The sequence below is a fragment of the Gossypium arboreum genome, chromosome 7, assembly GCF_025698485.1.
Source record: "Gossypium arboreum isolate Shixiya-1 chromosome 7, ASM2569848v2, whole genome shotgun sequence".
Taxonomy (NCBI): Eukaryota; Viridiplantae; Streptophyta; class Magnoliopsida; order Malvales; family Malvaceae; genus Gossypium; species Gossypium arboreum.
This window is the reverse complement of record NC_069076.1, coordinates 83,659,250-83,676,368: the sequence shown is the minus strand read 5'-3', so window position 1 is coordinate 83,676,368 and position 17,119 is coordinate 83,659,250. Positions and strand designations below refer to the sequence as shown.

The following is a 17,119-nucleotide window of genomic DNA, read 5'->3' as shown; positions in this document are numbered from 1 at the left end:
TTTAAATATATTTTATGAATTTAATTAAATAAAATATATAAAATAATATATGTTAAAGTGTAAAAATTTTGATGAAAAATGTGAGACCCGACCCGATTATTGGATCCAAATGTGTGACATCACATTATGTTACCGAAGTAGCTCAAACTAACTTGACATAAAATTTACAAAGTTAAATTCATATTTATCATTCATAACAAGTAAATCATTTATCATATTCGTACACATACAGTCATAATATACAAGAATCTATTTCATCTAATTACGGGGTTATGCTAGGTCAAATTCAGAGTTAGGACTCGAATCCAAACTCAATTTTCAAATTTCAATGTTGTGTCTTGAGATAGAGAACTCCATGTCTCAAGACAGACCTTACTTTATTTTGAAGAATTTTAGCTTCAATGTCAACATGTCTCGAGACAGAGAACTTGTGTCTCCAGGTAAGGTTCCCCATGTCTCAAGATTAGGTCTTGAGAGTGACCACTATAATTTTATTATTTTAACTTTGATGTTTGGATGTCTGGAGACCTAGAGTAGAGCAAAACTAATTTAGCTTTGACCACTATAGTTTTATTTTAATAATTTGTAAAAGGTTTATTGTTTGAAAGTAATGTTATATTCTGAGGAACTTTAGCATATAATACATACCACAATATGCATTACTTTAGCACATAGTTTTTTTTTTCCTTTTTTTTCGACTGTTCTAAATTGATTTTCTTAGTTTGCTCATTTTCTTTACGCGATTGAAAGCCGATGAGAGCCCCAAATACTCCTGCTATGCGGATGTGAGGGCGGGAGGCCAAGCAATGTTGAAAGTCTTTGTATTTTATGAATTTCTTCTTGTTTTTTTTAAGAAAATAACATGAGATTTGAATTGCTTTTCAAATAAAGAAGAAAGGGGGAAAAGTACTTAGCAAGTCCTTTTAGATCTGGTCGAGCTTCTTTAACAGCAAGATTGGGCACTGCTTGCTTACTGGTGATCACCAAAATCATGGTGGTTCGGCAGTTAAGTAAAGGATTGTTTTTAGGGCTGAAATTTCTTTTGGTATAAGTGGGTGGCTGCGTTGGAGAAGAAAATGGGAGAAGAAAGGTTTTTAATAACATATTAAGCAAAACGGCACCGTGTAAGAAGGGTGGGGGGAGCCTTTTGCGCCTAAAATGGTCTATTTATGCAAAAAATCCTTCCCTTTTCGCGAACCTTTCAATTAGTACCCAATTCGCTTACTCGTTTTTTTTTAAATTTAGCCTTCTAATTTGTGCGTTTTTTCACTTTGATCCACGGTCTAGTACAGTATTGTGGGCGCGGGATATTTTCAATTCCAATCCCCGCACATTTGCTCATGTGGCACATTGATCCCATTTTATAATTATCTTATTTGTAAATTGCTTTTCCTGTTTTAATTTTGTTTCAATTAAATCTTATCTTCTTTATTTACTGCACATACATTTTTCTTACATGCTTAATTATTAGTTGTGATATTTTGTGTTGTTTTTGGTAGTTGAAGTTTGTAATCTTTTCTCTTTTATTCCAATTTTAATAATCAATGTTTTATTTGTAATATAATTCATTTTGGTTTGTGTATGCTAGTAATTTTATGTCGTTTTATAATTTCTTTTGAATTTATTTACATATTTTTAATATTTATATTCGTTTATTTTATGTGTACTATACCTTGCCATGCATTATTATTTCTTTATATTCAATGTATTCTTTAAGTTATCATCAAGCACATGTTTAGTATTTAATTTACATCCATTATTAAAGCTATGATATTCTTATACAAATAGTTTTAATAAATTTGTATATAATTATGCTTTTTTATGTTATTATATATATAATTTATGCTAATTTCAAGTTAATTTTATAATTCATATTTTTATTCTATATTATTTTAATATTCAATTATTTTAAAAATGTCTTCACATGTATATAACACATATTAAAATTGTTTTTACTATAATACGTGTTATTAATTTCATATAGCTTTATGTAAATATTTTTATGTATATATATTTTTGCCCTTAAAGTTGTTTATGTGTATATATATATATATATATATATATATATATATATATTTTTAAGGACCATATTTTAAATCATACGATTTATATATTGTATACATTATTTTATTATCCTAATATATGTATTATTTATATGTGCCATCAATGAAACCAATTAGTTACATGTAAAGTTATATATTATTTGTTTCCAAATTCCCTTTATAAATATAAACTTATAAATATATATCACTAAATTTATGTGTAAATATAATTTTTGCCTTTCAGATATGACTTTGTTTTTTAGAAATTTATGTTACATATATAACTTATATATTTACTTTGTTTCTTTCATACATTATAAATTTTATTTTTTTACAAATAATTATACCCAATTTTACTTGTATATACATGTTTCATAAATTTATTATGTATATTATTTTATATCATGTATTGTCATTCTCTCATATTTAATACATTATTTAAGTTATCATGTGAATTATCAATTTTGAATGAATTTGTGTTTTAAATATTTCATATATAATTTGATTTGAACTTTTTATTTTATAATAACTATTTCAATAAACATGTATCTGAAGTTTTATGCAAATTTATCAACTTATATATATTATGTGATCATCAATTCATCATTATGTTGAAAATGTCTTATATTGATTTCCAATTCCATTTTGTTTCATACATATTTTTTGTGCATCATTTTATTTTGTGTCATGTTAATTATCGTATATATTATTTTTGTATTAATTACTCACTATCCATGCTTAAAGAATTTTTGTTACATTATACTTAGAATGATTGTATATAATTGTTAAATGTATTAAGTGAGGTTTATTGTACTTTGTGTATATTATTTCAAATTCATTAACCCTTTTTATATATATATGTCTTGATGCATTAAGTATTTCATCTATTTTAAAACAAATAAACGTGTTTTTGAGCAAATTTCTAATTTCCTTTATCATTCAAAAATTCTGCAATAAGGCAATATCTAATATTTGGGGAATTCGGAAAATCATGCTCAATCGTACTGGGTATGACTTTTCCGGTGAACCAAATATTTGGATAACCTTTTATAATTTTAATGTATGAGTTTTTAAAAGTCAAAAATTAATTGCGTTTTTAAAGGTATAAGGGATCGTATCCAATCGTGCTGGGAATGATACTGCATGTCTTTAAAATGAGAGATTTTTGACTACTAATTTGAACTATTCAAGCATTTTAAAAAAATCATACTTTGAAAAATCTTTTCTTTTAAGACCTTTTGGTATAAGGACAGCATCAAATCAATTTAGTACCAATTTTTGGGCGTCATGAGGGTGCTAACCCTTCCTCATGCGTAACCGACTCCCGGATCCATTTCATTTGATTTTACATGAACCAAAATTATTTTTCATTGAATAAAGTGTTTTAGTAGGTGGCCCAATCACACCTAAATCAAAAGATTGGTGGCGACTCCACATTTTTGTTTTCAAAGTTGATCCCATTTGCTTTCAAAATAAAAAGGGTTTCGACAGACTCGTTTTCCTTTAATAGCACAAAGTGAGGGGCGAAAAAGAATTGATCTTGTATTGACAGTATGGTTGCAAATGTGTGCAGTTGCGAGTTGGTTCTTAGTTATGTTGGGTGTTATCTCTAGGCTACATACTTATATACTAAGAATTAGATCATATATTTTAGATTTTTATATACATCGAGATTATGTAAGAAGACTTGTACATGCTAGTGACGAGACTTGTATTGAACAAGTTAAGATGAATAGAGTTGATTTTTTTTAACTATGTGAGATGTTAAAATTTTAGGTGGATTAAAGTCGTCAAGGAACATACTTGTTGATGAACAAGTGTCAATGTTCTTACATTTCATTTCTCATCACTTTAAAAACAAAGTTATCAAGCATCATTTCACAATGTTTTAAATGTTGTCATTAATCTGCCACAAATTGATGTGGCAAATTAGGCTCTTCCAGTATACTTAGGGAGTTTTTTCTCGAGCAAAATAGTATCTTTAGTATAGTTTTTCATTATTTTTATATTTTCATTTTATAAGTGAAAATGTCTCGATTTTGCCTATTTTTTGACCCAATTTGCCAATAGTGTCATTGAGAGGCCTAACATGTGGTTGAGTGGTGTAAGGACGTGTTGGTAGTTGAAAATGAACAAGAACGACACAAAAGGAAAGGGTATCGTGATATTTACACCTTGGAATCACAATACCTCCAACAAGATGGAAGAAAGAAAATTCTCTTTAGTGGTATCGTGATATTCTCTTTAGGTATCACAATATCCACCCTTCAAAGAAGACCCAAAGGCTCTACACTGCCCAAGGTGTCGCGATATCCATTTCTAGGTATCATGACACCACCTTCGTCAGGGGGGTCAAACTTGGACAAAAAGGGTAGTCTTTGTCCACCCGGTCCATAAATCACCTATGGCCTGTGTAGGTAGAGGTGTTCAATCGGTTAACCGACTTGAAATAACATTAACCGAATTAACCAACCCTTCAAAATTTTTAACCGTTAACCGAACCAAAATTTTTCGGTTAATTCGGTCGATTAACCGAATTAACCGAAAATTATATTTTTTTTATTTTTGGTTAAAATAAGTATAAAATTAACCGAATTAACCGAATTAACCGAATTAACCGAATTACCCGAATTACCCAAATTAACCTAATTAACCAAATTAACCGAATTATTTGTATAAAATTATATTTTTTAATTTTAGTTTTAGTTTTAGATTTTTATTTTTATTTTTCTTTATTAAATTATTTGTAATTTTTATGATTGGTTGGGTACTTGGGTTAATTTATATTAGATTGGGTATTTGGGTTTATGTTGGATTGGGTTTGAGTGAATAGTGGGCTATTTATATATTATTATTTTATTTATTATTTTCTGGTTAAACCGAAAAAATTCAGTTAACTGACTGGTTTTGAACCGAATTAACCGTTAACCGAAAACTCAAAAAATTATTAACCGACCCCTGATCGAATTAATTCGGCTAACCAACCGATTATATGAATTCGATCGGTTAACCGAATTTTTTCAATTTTACCCGAATTTTGCACAGCCTTATGTGTAGGGGCATTTTTAGCAACAAAAAGCATCAGATGACAGCTTAAAACAACCAAAATTGGCTAAGCAGGAGAAAGACACACATTAACTTAGTTTTAGGTTTAGTTTTCTCTATGTTTCTCTTAGTTTTTCTGCACATTTTCTAGGGTTTTCATTTTTTTTCTTCTTCTTTCTTAGTTTAGAGTTTATTTTTCTGCATTTACTTATTGTTCTTAATGGTCTTAGTGTTAGTTAAGTTAGTTATCGCTGTAGTTAAGGTTTATTTACACTTTCAGTCCCTATACCTTAGTTTCAAGACACTTTAAGCTTTAGTTTAATGTATTTAAATTTCTTTTACTTTAAATCTGTTAAAGCTTGTTCCTTTTATGTTTCTTGCTTTGGATTTTCTTGTTAAATACTTTTAGTTTCATGTTATTTAAGTTTTCTTACATAAAAATCTCAACTTTCATATTTTTCTTAAGTTTTATTTTCATTGATGTTTTATTTTCCATCTCCATGTTCATTTCTTTTAGTTTCAACATGAGTAGCTAAACCTCAAACGGGGTTGGTTGATGGAGATGTGAGTAAACTGAAATCTTTGGACAAATGACTAAATCATAATAAATTGGACTAAATCAAATAAACCTAAAAACTTAGAAAGTGAAGCCCTTTAGGGAATAACGAGGCAAGTGAGCCCGAAAGGTAATCTTGTCACGCATCCATTCATTAGTCCCAAATTAACTGATAAGATCGAAATATAAATCGGAGTTAATTTGTCCAAGTTGGTAAAATTAAAATCGGAAGATAAAATGGATCCACTTAGTAATTTTATGCAATTTAAGTCCATTGTTCGAGGATCAATGAATCGCATCAAAATCAACCAACCACCATTAGTTATTTACTAAATATTCTCTTAGTTTTATATTCTTTGCAATTTAATCCTTAGAGTAACATATTTAATTTTCTTGCAATCTTTTCTTGATATGAATTGTCGTACTATAAAATCATACCAATAGTCTTTTAGATTCTATAATGTATGCTAGCTATCGCTTAATCAACATCTCCTTTAGGTTCGATCTTTGGAATATTTTGGTGTTTTATTGAAACACTATAAATATTACAATTGACATGTACGTTTGCAGTAAAATCGAACTTTAAAAATTGTTTTATAAATTCATTGTTTTATTGTACATGGGCGATGTCAGTCAATCATACACTTACAAGATGTGCTATTTAAAAAGGCAGAGCCAATTACAGCTAATTCTACAGACCCAAGGTGGAAATGGTTCAAGGTATTGGAATGCGTTCCATATATAGCATGTACATAATTCACTTGATTTAGATTTAAATATAGTACCCTAACTCGACATTAAATCATTTTTGTAGAATTGCTTAGGTGTTTTAAATGGAACCCACATTAAGATTAGGGTTCCAAAAGTTGATAAACCTAGATATCGAACGTGAAAATGTGACATAACAACAAATATGTTAGGTGTTTGTACACCTGATATGTAATTTGTTTATGTTATTCCTGGTTGGGAATATTGATGTACAAGTTTTTCGAGATGCTATTACTAGGAGATATGGACTAAAAGTTTTTTATGGTAAAGTGCAGAATTGGAGGAATTTGAATTAATTTTTAAGAGCATACTTTTTTGGGAAAGTTATTCATGATAAATAGTTTTTTTTTCATAGGTAGTTATTATCTAGTTGATGTTGGTTACACAAATTGTGAAGGTTTTGTTGTGCTTTTTAGGGGAAAAAAATATCATTTGAATGAATGGCATCATGGTCATCAACCAAGTACTCTATAAGAATTTTTCAATATGAAACATGCTTCGGCGCTTAATGTTATTGAAAGATGTTTTGGGTTCTTAAAACTTAGATTTTTAGGTTATTAAAACTTAGATGGGGAATACTTAAGAGTCCATTTTATCCTTTGAGGGTGCACAATAAAATCATTATTGCATGTTGCTTGCTCCATATTTTATTTGAACCTTATTTTATTTGAACCTATATGAGTCTTGATCCTATTGAAGCAGAGTTGACAGAAGGATTACCTAGTAATGTGATAGAGAACGATGAACCGAATATCGTAAATATTCATCCATTGGATGCATGGGCTACTTGGAGGATGGAATTAGCCAACTAAATGTTCTATGAATGGAAAGCATCTAGAAATTGGTTAGGTTTTTTAAAATATAGTAGAATGTTAATTTATTTATGTTATTTCATGTATCTAGTTTATGAAACTTTGGTGTTGTCTGTATTGTCTTTATGTATTGTACTAAACTTGTTGAATTACAACTTTAATTTTTTTTTTTTGATTCTTTATGTGTTATAATTTTATAAAGTGTCTACCTTCTGATTCATAATATCGAACTTAATTTTAATTTGCATTTTTCTTATGATAGTTATTTTAGGCTTTTCACAACCAAATGCAACTTCTTCCCAAAATTTTTGAGGAACCAAAAGGAAATGAGTTCTAAAAGAAGATGCTGTGTTGGTTGCCTGTATGGTCGACTTGCAAAATGTTAGAACTTTTAACGCAAACACGAGATTCAAGGCTGATTAATTAAATAAGCTAGAAAGAATGTTAGAAAAAATTTTACCTCATGCTATGCTGAAGGCTAGTCCTAATCTTAAATTGAGGATTAGGATATTGAAAAAGGAATGGGTAATCTTTTGTGACATGCTCAGAGGAAAAAAACAATAGCAGATTTGGTCGGAAAGAGCATAGGGAGATGGTTATTGCTAAAGATGTTGCGTGGAACTCATATATAAGTGTAAGAATTAGTTACTGTCTTTATTATCTTGTTTTGACCAAACTTATATCTAATGTAGGTTCCTTCTTTTTTATAGAGTCATAAAGAAGTCGATCAATTCAGATATCACAGTTTCCATTATTATGACCAACTTACTTCCATATACGCAAAAGATCGAGCCACTGAGAAAGATGTTCAAATAGTTATTGATACTATTGAAGAAATAGATGTTAAGGATGTAGCTACTACAAAAAATCCTAAAGAATGATGCAATTACCATGGATGCGAAGCTGATGTCTCCTTGAATAAGATGGATGTCTCGGTTACACAATCGCAACCGTCGGAGTCAAATCAAGATGATTCCATATTTTCAACAAAGAAAAAAATATTTATGATGTAAGTGAATAAACTTCTTCTACTTCACTTGTTGATGTTGCCACATTATTGGGGAAAAATATACAGAAGTAGGAGCATTGCCTCCAAAGTGCTAATTCAAGAGAAGTAGGGAATGCTCATTCAAGAAAATGCCCAAAAATTATATATGGCCTTATGTGAAGTAGAAGGACTAATTGAGGATGAGCGCTTTCAAACGTTGAGCAAAATTCCAAATTATCCAACGCAAATGCTCGTTTCTTAAGTCTAACTTCTTCTGTATGATCGGAATGGGTGAGAAAATTTATTTCTACCCATTAAAAATCATGATTGTGTTGGTGGTGTTTTGGTAACTTTTTGTATATATAATATTTGGATAGTATAATGACATGATAGAATGCCACAGAGTGTTATAACTTTTTGATGACATATAGATTATGACATATAAGTTAATGACATCATGTAACCTTTTGTTAATGTATTAACATTATATTTGGATGTAAAATATAATTCTCCAACTATTTATTACTTCTAATCTTTTGTTTTTAGTTTAGAGGATAATTAAATTATTTGTTTCGCTAATGATATTCTAGCACATTAAATATGCATTGCAGTTTAAAAATAATAAAGCATGTTTTATATTATTTTTCTAATATTATATATTTTATTTTTATTAATTCATATTTTAATAATAATTATGTTGAGAATGTTATTAAATTTTATTTAATAATTATATTAAAATATGATTAAATTATTTATTATTTTTATTAAATTATATTTAATAATAATCCTATTAAAATTTAATAGCAATAACAATAATCATCTACTTAAAAGAAAATTTCGCTAAGGGTACTCTGGTCATTTCAACTTTCTTGCTTATGTTATTACAACATATATTTCATTCAATCAAACATATATTTCATTCAATCAAACATAAGAATACTATTACAATTTTATTCCATTCCAATCCATTCAACCATACAATTTAATTACTGATTACGGCTCTATTCCATTACAATTTCATTTTATTGTAGTGAACCAAATGTAGTGCAAGAGATTCTCCAAATTTTTTTCAACCTAAAACTTGTATCACACAATGAAAAGAAAAAAAAAAAGAAGAGAGGAAATATTGGGTGTTGTGCTCTTTATTTTAGTGAAGTAGATTAAATCTTGAATCTAAAGTTTAGATTTATTCATTTTAATCTAAGGGTTAAAAACAATTTGATTCTCAATTTAAAAGCTATCATTGTAATTGCTTCATAAGAAGTATTTATTTTTGTCAAATGATTAGAAGTAATTTAGTTTCTAAAAAATAAAATAAATCAATTTAATTTATTTAATTAAGTTAAAAATTACAAAATATCTTTATATTATTCGAGTGTAGTTTATTGGTTTAATTTAAAACAATAAATAATTTGTAGAGGTGATATTTGATCTTATAATATTTACATCAATAAAATTTTACCACTCAACTAAAATTTTTATTTTTATTTTAAGTTTTACTTATTTATTTATACTTCTAAAGCAGAAAAATCAAAGAAAATAATTTTTCTTTTTCTTTTCTTTTGGTCTCTTCGGTTTTTCAAATATGGAAATACCATATCTTATGAAACGAGGTTCTCACTCTAAAAATATAATTTTATTTAAAATAAATTCATTTTTCAAACAACAAACGTAAGTGGATATCCAAATATCAATTCTAATTCATGTGAAAATTTTAAAAAAGTATTTAAAATTGATTTTAAGTTAATTAAAGCAAAAATTAAACAAAATCTAATTTAAGATAGAAAAAGGCCCTATTTCCCTTCCACTTTCAAAATTAAATTAATACCAATTTAATTTCCCATCCAGAAAAGGAAAGTCATGGCCCTTCATAATTTTGAAGCTCATCGGCTGCTCAAAGTGAAAGGGAGGGATGGCCGTATATTAGTGATAACCAAAAATGATTGGGCGAATCCTCGACATAAGCAAAGATTTGATGCTTTTCTTTTATCCACATAATTACTAAGCCCCCTCCTTTCCCAGTGCTATCTATACCCTCGTACAGTAGTCAAAACCTAGCTTTCCGGCCACCTTGATACATATGGGAACACATAGACGCTATACCCATGGGTTAATTTCATGCATTCATAAAATATCCGGAACTAACCCATGCCTCGTATATTCTAACATAAGACTCTCATTGGTCTCCAGCAGGCTCTTGCAAGCCAGCCTGCCAAAGCCTATAATCTGACACACAGTGTAATGGATGCATGCTTCAATGACTTGTGGTACCAGGTTGCCATCTTGTAGTGACCAGCATAGGGTTGATCCCCATCTGTTGGGTGGTAGAAACGATTCCAATTGTTTGCTGGCTTGGCCTAGGATCCTGCATACTAAGTCCTTGTATTCGTGCTCTGATCGTGACTTGAATGGATGGAGGATGGCTCATTTTAGATATTTGATAAATTTTATTACTTTATTCTAATTTATTTCTATTTCTAAATCATATTATATTTAAGAAGAATTATTTTCTATAAAAGTTAAATTAAAGCTGTGATAAATTTTAAGTATTATAAATTCTTTTATCAAATTTATTATTAAAGTATTTTATTGAGTTGGGTTCACTCTTAATCGAGTCACTAATTTAATTATAAAATTATAGAAATATTTTTTTAAAATTGTAATTAATATTATTATCACAATTTTACTTCTAATATTTTTATTTTATGTTTAAATAAAAATAAAAAGTTAATGACTGTTTAATAATATTAAATTTTAAATTCCTTTATCACTCACTCCATCTATGAATAAAATTTAAAATATTTGTTAAAGAAATGGTAAAGGTTGTAGAGACTTGGAAACAAGAAAAGGGATGCCAAATCTCAATAGTCCACATTAAACAATCTGGTCGTATAAAAGGGAGTCCATCCCGATTACGTCGGAACCACGCCATTTTGATTTATTCTTTTCTTCTTTTCCTGGTTCAGGGCTTTCTGTTGTGTTATTATTCTCTCTCTCCCCCGAAATAAAGTGAATAAGAAAGTTGTTTTGATACACTAGACTGCTGAAAACAAAAAAAACAAAAAAAAGATAAAAAAAGATGTTTGGAAGAGCACCCAAGAAGAGTGATAATACGAGGTACTATGAGATTCTGGGTGTTTCCAAGAATGCTTCCCACGATGATTTAAAGAAAGCTTATAAAAAAGCCGCCATTAAAAACCATCCAGACAAAGGTGGTGATCCTGAAAAGGTACAATCTTTGCTTCTTGTTTTTTTCTGGTTAATTGTGGGTGTAATCGTTTTATCGCTAATTTTGCTTGCTGGGTTTGTTTTTTGTGTTTTGGTTGATTGGCAGTTTAAAGAGTTAGCTCAAGCTTATGAGGTTTTGAGTGATCCTGAGAAACGTGAGATATATGATCAGTACGGTGAGGATGCTCTCAAGGAAGGAATGGGTGGTGGAGCCGCGGCTCATGACCCCTTTGATATATTTTCATCCTTCTTCGGTGGTAGTCCCTTTGGAGGTGAGGATTAGTTTAAAATAGGGTTATTTGAGTATTACTTTCCTTCCGTTCTGGAATGTCTTCTTGGGTTTAAGGATATAGTCGATTTTATTTTTCTTATTTAGAGGATTCTGACTGAAGAATAGGCTCCGGTATTTGAAACCATTGTTATGTTGTTTAATGTTGGATTGTCTTTTAGGAGCATAATCACTTTCGTTCTAAATTTAACACTTGAATATCGGCTTGTTTGATGACTTGGTGCTATACTGATAAATGGTTGAGAAATTTGATAATTGTATGGTTTTTGTGGGGTAGAATTTTATGGAGATTAGGATGATTGCATCATGGTGTTATTGTGGATAACCAGGTGCTAGCAGTCGAGGAAGGAGACAGAGACGGGGAGAGGATGTAGTTCATCCCCTGAAGGTGTCTCTGGAGGATCTTTACCTTGGGACCTCAAAGAAGCTTTCACTTTCCCGCAATGTGATATGCTCCAAGTGCAGTGGGTAAGTTAATAGTTTTCTTCTTTCCTTTTTTCCCCTATGTTTGGAACTGTTGGTAGTATTTGCTTACATGTAATTGTGTTATTTATTACAGCAAGGGTTCGAAATCTGGAGCTTCAATGCAATGCCCTGGTTGCCAGGGTTCTGGTATGAAGATTTCAGTCAGGCACCTTGGTCCTTCCATGATTCAGCAAATGCAACATCCTTGCAATGAATGCAAGGGTACGGGTGAGACGATAAATGACAAGGACCGCTGCCCTCAGTGTAAAGGTGAGAAGGTTGTTCAGGAGAAGAAAGTGCTGGAAGTCATTGTAGAAAAGGGTATGCAGAATGGACAGAAGATTACGTTCCCAGGCGAAGCTGATGAGGCTGTATGTTTTATGATTCAATAATTAGTCTAGTATATGCACCGTAACATGGGGCCTAACTGATTTTTTATTGATGTTTGGTGTGCTCTGCAGCCCGATACCATTACAGGGGACATAGTCTTTGTCCTTCAGCAGAAAGACCATCCAAAATTCAAGAGAAAGGGAGAAGACCTGTTTGTGGAACATACATTGGCTCTAACTGAAGCTTTGTGTGGCTTCCAGTTTGTGGTTACCCATCTTGATGGTCGACAACTTCTAATCAAGTCGATTCCTGGAGAGGTTGTTAAGCCTGGTAAGTAGTCGGGGACATTTAAGGCTTTCTTATTTTGCATTGCTTGGTTTTTAACTTGTGTAACATTTTATCCCAGATTCATTTAAGGCAATCAATGATGAGGGGATGCCCCTGTACCAGAGGTCATTCATCAAGGGCAAAATGTACATTCACTTCACCGTTGAATTCCCTGATTCATTGAACCCTGATCAGATTAAGGCACTTGAGGCTATTCTGCCGCCAAAACCAACATCTCATTTGACTGATATGGAGCTAGATGAGTGTGAGGAGACCACGCTACACGATGTGAACATTGAAGAGGAGATGAGGAGGAAGCAGCAGGTAGCTCAGGAAGCCTATGATGAAGATGAGGATACGCATGGTGGTGCCCAGAGAGTGCAATGTGCTCAACAGTAATGAATTGGAGCTGAGTTTGAGTAGTATTCGTATTCCTAGGTTTATGGAAGCTGATCTTCACAGTAACATAACTGGGACTGTATGGTTTTTTTTTTGCAAGTCTGCTCTGTTGCAGTCCGGAAGTGTTCTTTGTTTACCAGACAATTTTTATAGAAAATGTCGATTTCTCTGTAGGCTATTTATTTATTTTCAATTAATGTTTTCTCAGTTAAGATTTCCACACTTTCAGTCTAGGATCCTCCACTCTTGATTTTAGCAACATGTGCACCAAATCTTCTTTAACAATAAGACTAGTACCATATTTGCATGCATTTCTATTCCATTATGATTGAAAACAGAATGAAACAATTCTTTATTTATTGGATTTGTTCTAGTCTTGCAAAATCTCCATGAATGAATGAACTCCAACTTCGTTTCTATAAATAAAATAAATGAAATTCTTTGTACAAAACAAAACTAAACTCTGCTTACCAACACTTAATCTCGGGGAATGTGTACCTTTTTCTGCAGAAAACGAAATACCTGTGAGACCGGAAACTTTGGGTTACTCTTGGATTTTATACATAATCTTGCTACAACCAAAAGCTTCTTAAGCTCCCTAGCATCATAATTGTTCCCTAGATCTGGATCTATCATCATATGGATGGAACTGCTTAGCCGAGATCCTTGGACCCATTGGATTAAATCGGTGCCCCCTTGCTCCGATGACTGCCCTGTTATTAGCTCCAATATCAGAACCCCAAGCTGATAGACTATGTTGCCACATTCCTGATCCATGCATTCTGCAACCAAACAATGAATATCATATTCTATCAACACACATTGGGATGGAAAGCAACTCTTGCTATGGTATCACCTCACCTTCTGAACACGAGGAATGAGGAACATAAGTTCCAATTGAACTGAGAAGGCCGACGTCTGATAGCTGTTTTAAAGAAAGAATAATGGTCATTACTTTTTATTATCTTCTTATGATGTCAGTGTTAACTATACAAATGCTAACATCAAAAGGGAATGAAAGTTGACCTTTGCTGTAAAGTTTTCGTCTAACATGATATTGCTTGAGCTGATGGAGACATGATAAACAGGTGGGTTACTGAAAAGAAGCAAGTATTCCTGCGGTATAGTGTATGCATTATGTTATACAGAGATCAAACTAATATGCAGAGAAAAAATTTTACAAAGTAAGGTTGAGTATATTTCGGGTTTGAAACCCTGTATCGGTAATCTCCTCCCTCACCCACAGACTCTCGATACTTGAGTTTGCGACTTACCAATGCTGCTGCCACACCTACAGCTATTTGTAGCCTTGCTTTCCAATTCAAAGGAGTCCTGAGAGGATCTGTCAAGAGCCAGTGTTTAAAAACACAAAATGAAGTTTTTGCAAGTACATATAAATCATGCTTTATAGATTTACCATTAAAATGCTCCTTCAAGCTTCCATTTTCAATATTGTCAAACACTAATAACCTGCAAAGATAAAGCAAAACTATGATGAATCTTTATGCATGATGTCTTGATTGTAGAAGCTACGGAAACACACATGAATCTTTCATTTGATGTTGTCAAGTGTCAACTGCTGCACACTTTTTTTCTTTTTTCGAAATCAAGCCTCTACAATTTGTCTAAAAGCAAGCAAATCAGAAAAGGGAAGGAACATGAAAGTTAGACATCAACCTCTTCTGCCCTGTGGAAAACCCCCTAAGCGCAAGAAGATGGCGGTGATGCAATCGCCCCAAGAATTGCACTTCTCGATAGAAACTTTCTTTCCCTTCATCAAAAGCTCTTGCTTCTTTTACCAAAGCAACTTCACCTCCTTCAAAGTTGGCCTTATAAGCAGCCCCATGGGAATTGCTGTATACTATCCTGTGGAAGCCATCGGTTGCCCTCTTTACATCTTTGTATGAGAACTTCTTCACAAACAAGATTGGTCCTGAAAAATAACAAAAGAAAGGGGATGATGTATGATCATAATTGACAATGCAACACATCTTGGACAAACTCACAATAATAACCCTCTTAAACCAAATGCACTGCCAAGTTTTCAAAATTTTATCCATTGCATTTGCTAATACCAATATATTTAACAAGTTCTTATAATGTTTCTTCTCTGATCTAATTAAAAAACAATGGGACAGCATATGATCAAGATTTATTACATATATGCAGACACAAAGACATCTTGTCCAACACATACACGGAGATATATAGGTTGAAACCTAATTGATTTACCATCCTAAGCACCATTGAAACTGATAAAAAGTAAATAGATTAGCTAAGAATCTTCAGAGCTGGCAATATCATTCTTCAAGATTTCAACTTTACCAAGTTCAATCTCATTACAGTCTTTCAAAACCTCCAAAACCAAATTCACCAGAAATTATTAAACCCAATTTTAAACCAGCATGATCAAAGCTAAAAATCCACCAATTTCCATCAAAATTTTTCTCTAGGATCGTGATTCATGAACAATTACAAAAAAAAAAAAAAAAAACCAATTAACCCTTAGTAAAATCCCACCTAAAAATAACTATAAGTTCCCATAAAACGAAAACAACAGTTAATCTAAAAAACATGACAGTCTTAACAGACAAAGACAGTGAGTTTGAGTCCAACGGTTATGTTTTATTTTTTTGCACTAAACAATTAAAGGAAAAAGAGGGGGGGGGGGGGGGCGGTTACCGGAGCGAGATCGGTGAAGCCATGCAAGAAGACGAAATCTGAGTTTCCGGATCATAGGATCCATTCCCAAAACAACAGTCTGTCTCTTTCTGAAACGCCACTTCTCTTTTGTTCTCTTGGGTTAACTTATATGACCCTGGTTCTGCGGCAGTCAAATACTTAATTACTAATTGTCATGTCGTTGTATTACCCAAGAATCCGATTTTCGGTAATTAAAAAAAAAACATTGAGATTCCATCTCACATAATTCACAAACTTGGGAAGTAAGTGAGAGTTATGATGAGTGAGTGGTGGTTTGAATCAGTTCAACCCTTACACTGGGGGCAATTAAAAGTTTTGGGTGACTCCAAAATGAAGTGTCAAAATCTGTTAATGTTGTTGGATCAGTTTTAGAGGGTTCCATTAATTAAATTGTAGATCGGTTATTTTAATGCCAATTTTGACAGTTTTTTTGGGACTTGGTAGGGTATTTATGGGTGTATTAGTCAGGGCCTTTTTCGCTTCAATATACATTATTTCCCATACTATGTTTTTTCTTAAAACTTACTTCTCCAAATTTGTTTCTTAACTACCTCACATACTTACATTTTCTCTACAAGTAGTTGAATTAAAAAAATATTATCAATCTTTTAATATTTATATATTTATACTTACATCAATAAAGCACATTAAATAATAATTTTGATCGCACTAACTTAAATTATTCATTCTCATGATCTAATGGCTTTAAACAAGTGATTTTGTTTTTATATAATATTAGGATACAGATTAAGTGTGTCTAACAAAATCTTTGGAAAACTTTGAATTTTATAATAACATAAATATGTTGAGAGACAATTCCTTTTAAAGATTTAACATATATAACTCTTTTAATTCAATTTTATTTTATTTTTCTTATAAAAGATAGAAAGTGAATAATGGCAAAATTATTGTGGCTTGTGCATGGGGCAACATCAGTATATCAATATATCCAATTTTTCCAACAATGTTATTTTAGTTTAGAGCTCACTAACTTGTTCCAAGAGCAATTTAAGATTCCAAACAACTCACTTTCTACTTAAGATTTGGATACAGATTTTTCTAATTAATATTGGTTTTACTTTATTTAATTAATAAATAATACTCTAACATCAGACTTTGACAACCTAAACCCAACCATCAACTCCTCCTCTTCTTTTAGTTTAGCAA

At 31.4% G+C, this 17,119-nt stretch overlaps 2 protein-coding genes across 2 annotated transcripts; one reads left to right on the top strand and one right to left on the bottom strand.

The window, feature by feature from the left end:
- The first annotated feature begins 10,990 nt into the window (after positions 1 to 10,990).
- Positions 10,991 to 13,920, top strand: LOC108484230 (dnaJ protein homolog). The gene is made up of 6 exons (XM_017787944.2): positions 10,991 to 11,440; positions 11,546 to 11,711; positions 12,058 to 12,196; positions 12,288 to 12,564; positions 12,655 to 12,853; positions 12,930 to 13,920. The coding sequence occupies exons 1-6, from the start codon at positions 11,291 to 11,293 to the stop codon at positions 13,247 to 13,249; spliced, it is 1,251 nt and encodes a 416-aa protein (XP_017643433.1). The 5' UTR covers positions 10,991 to 11,290; the 3' UTR covers positions 13,250 to 13,920.
- On the bottom strand, positions 13,572 to 16,298 carry LOC108484231 (probable receptor-like protein kinase At1g49730). The gene is made up of 7 exons (XM_017787945.2): positions 15,932 to 16,298; positions 14,927 to 15,182; positions 14,667 to 14,719; positions 14,524 to 14,591; positions 14,276 to 14,365; positions 14,111 to 14,174; positions 13,572 to 14,031 (listed from the first exon to the last, which is right to left on the bottom strand). The coding sequence occupies exons 1-7, from the start codon at positions 15,993 to 15,995 to the stop codon at positions 13,727 to 13,729; spliced, it is 900 nt and encodes a 299-aa protein (XP_017643434.1). The 5' UTR covers positions 15,996 to 16,298; the 3' UTR covers positions 13,572 to 13,726.
- Positions 16,299 to 17,119: the final 821 nt, after the last annotated feature.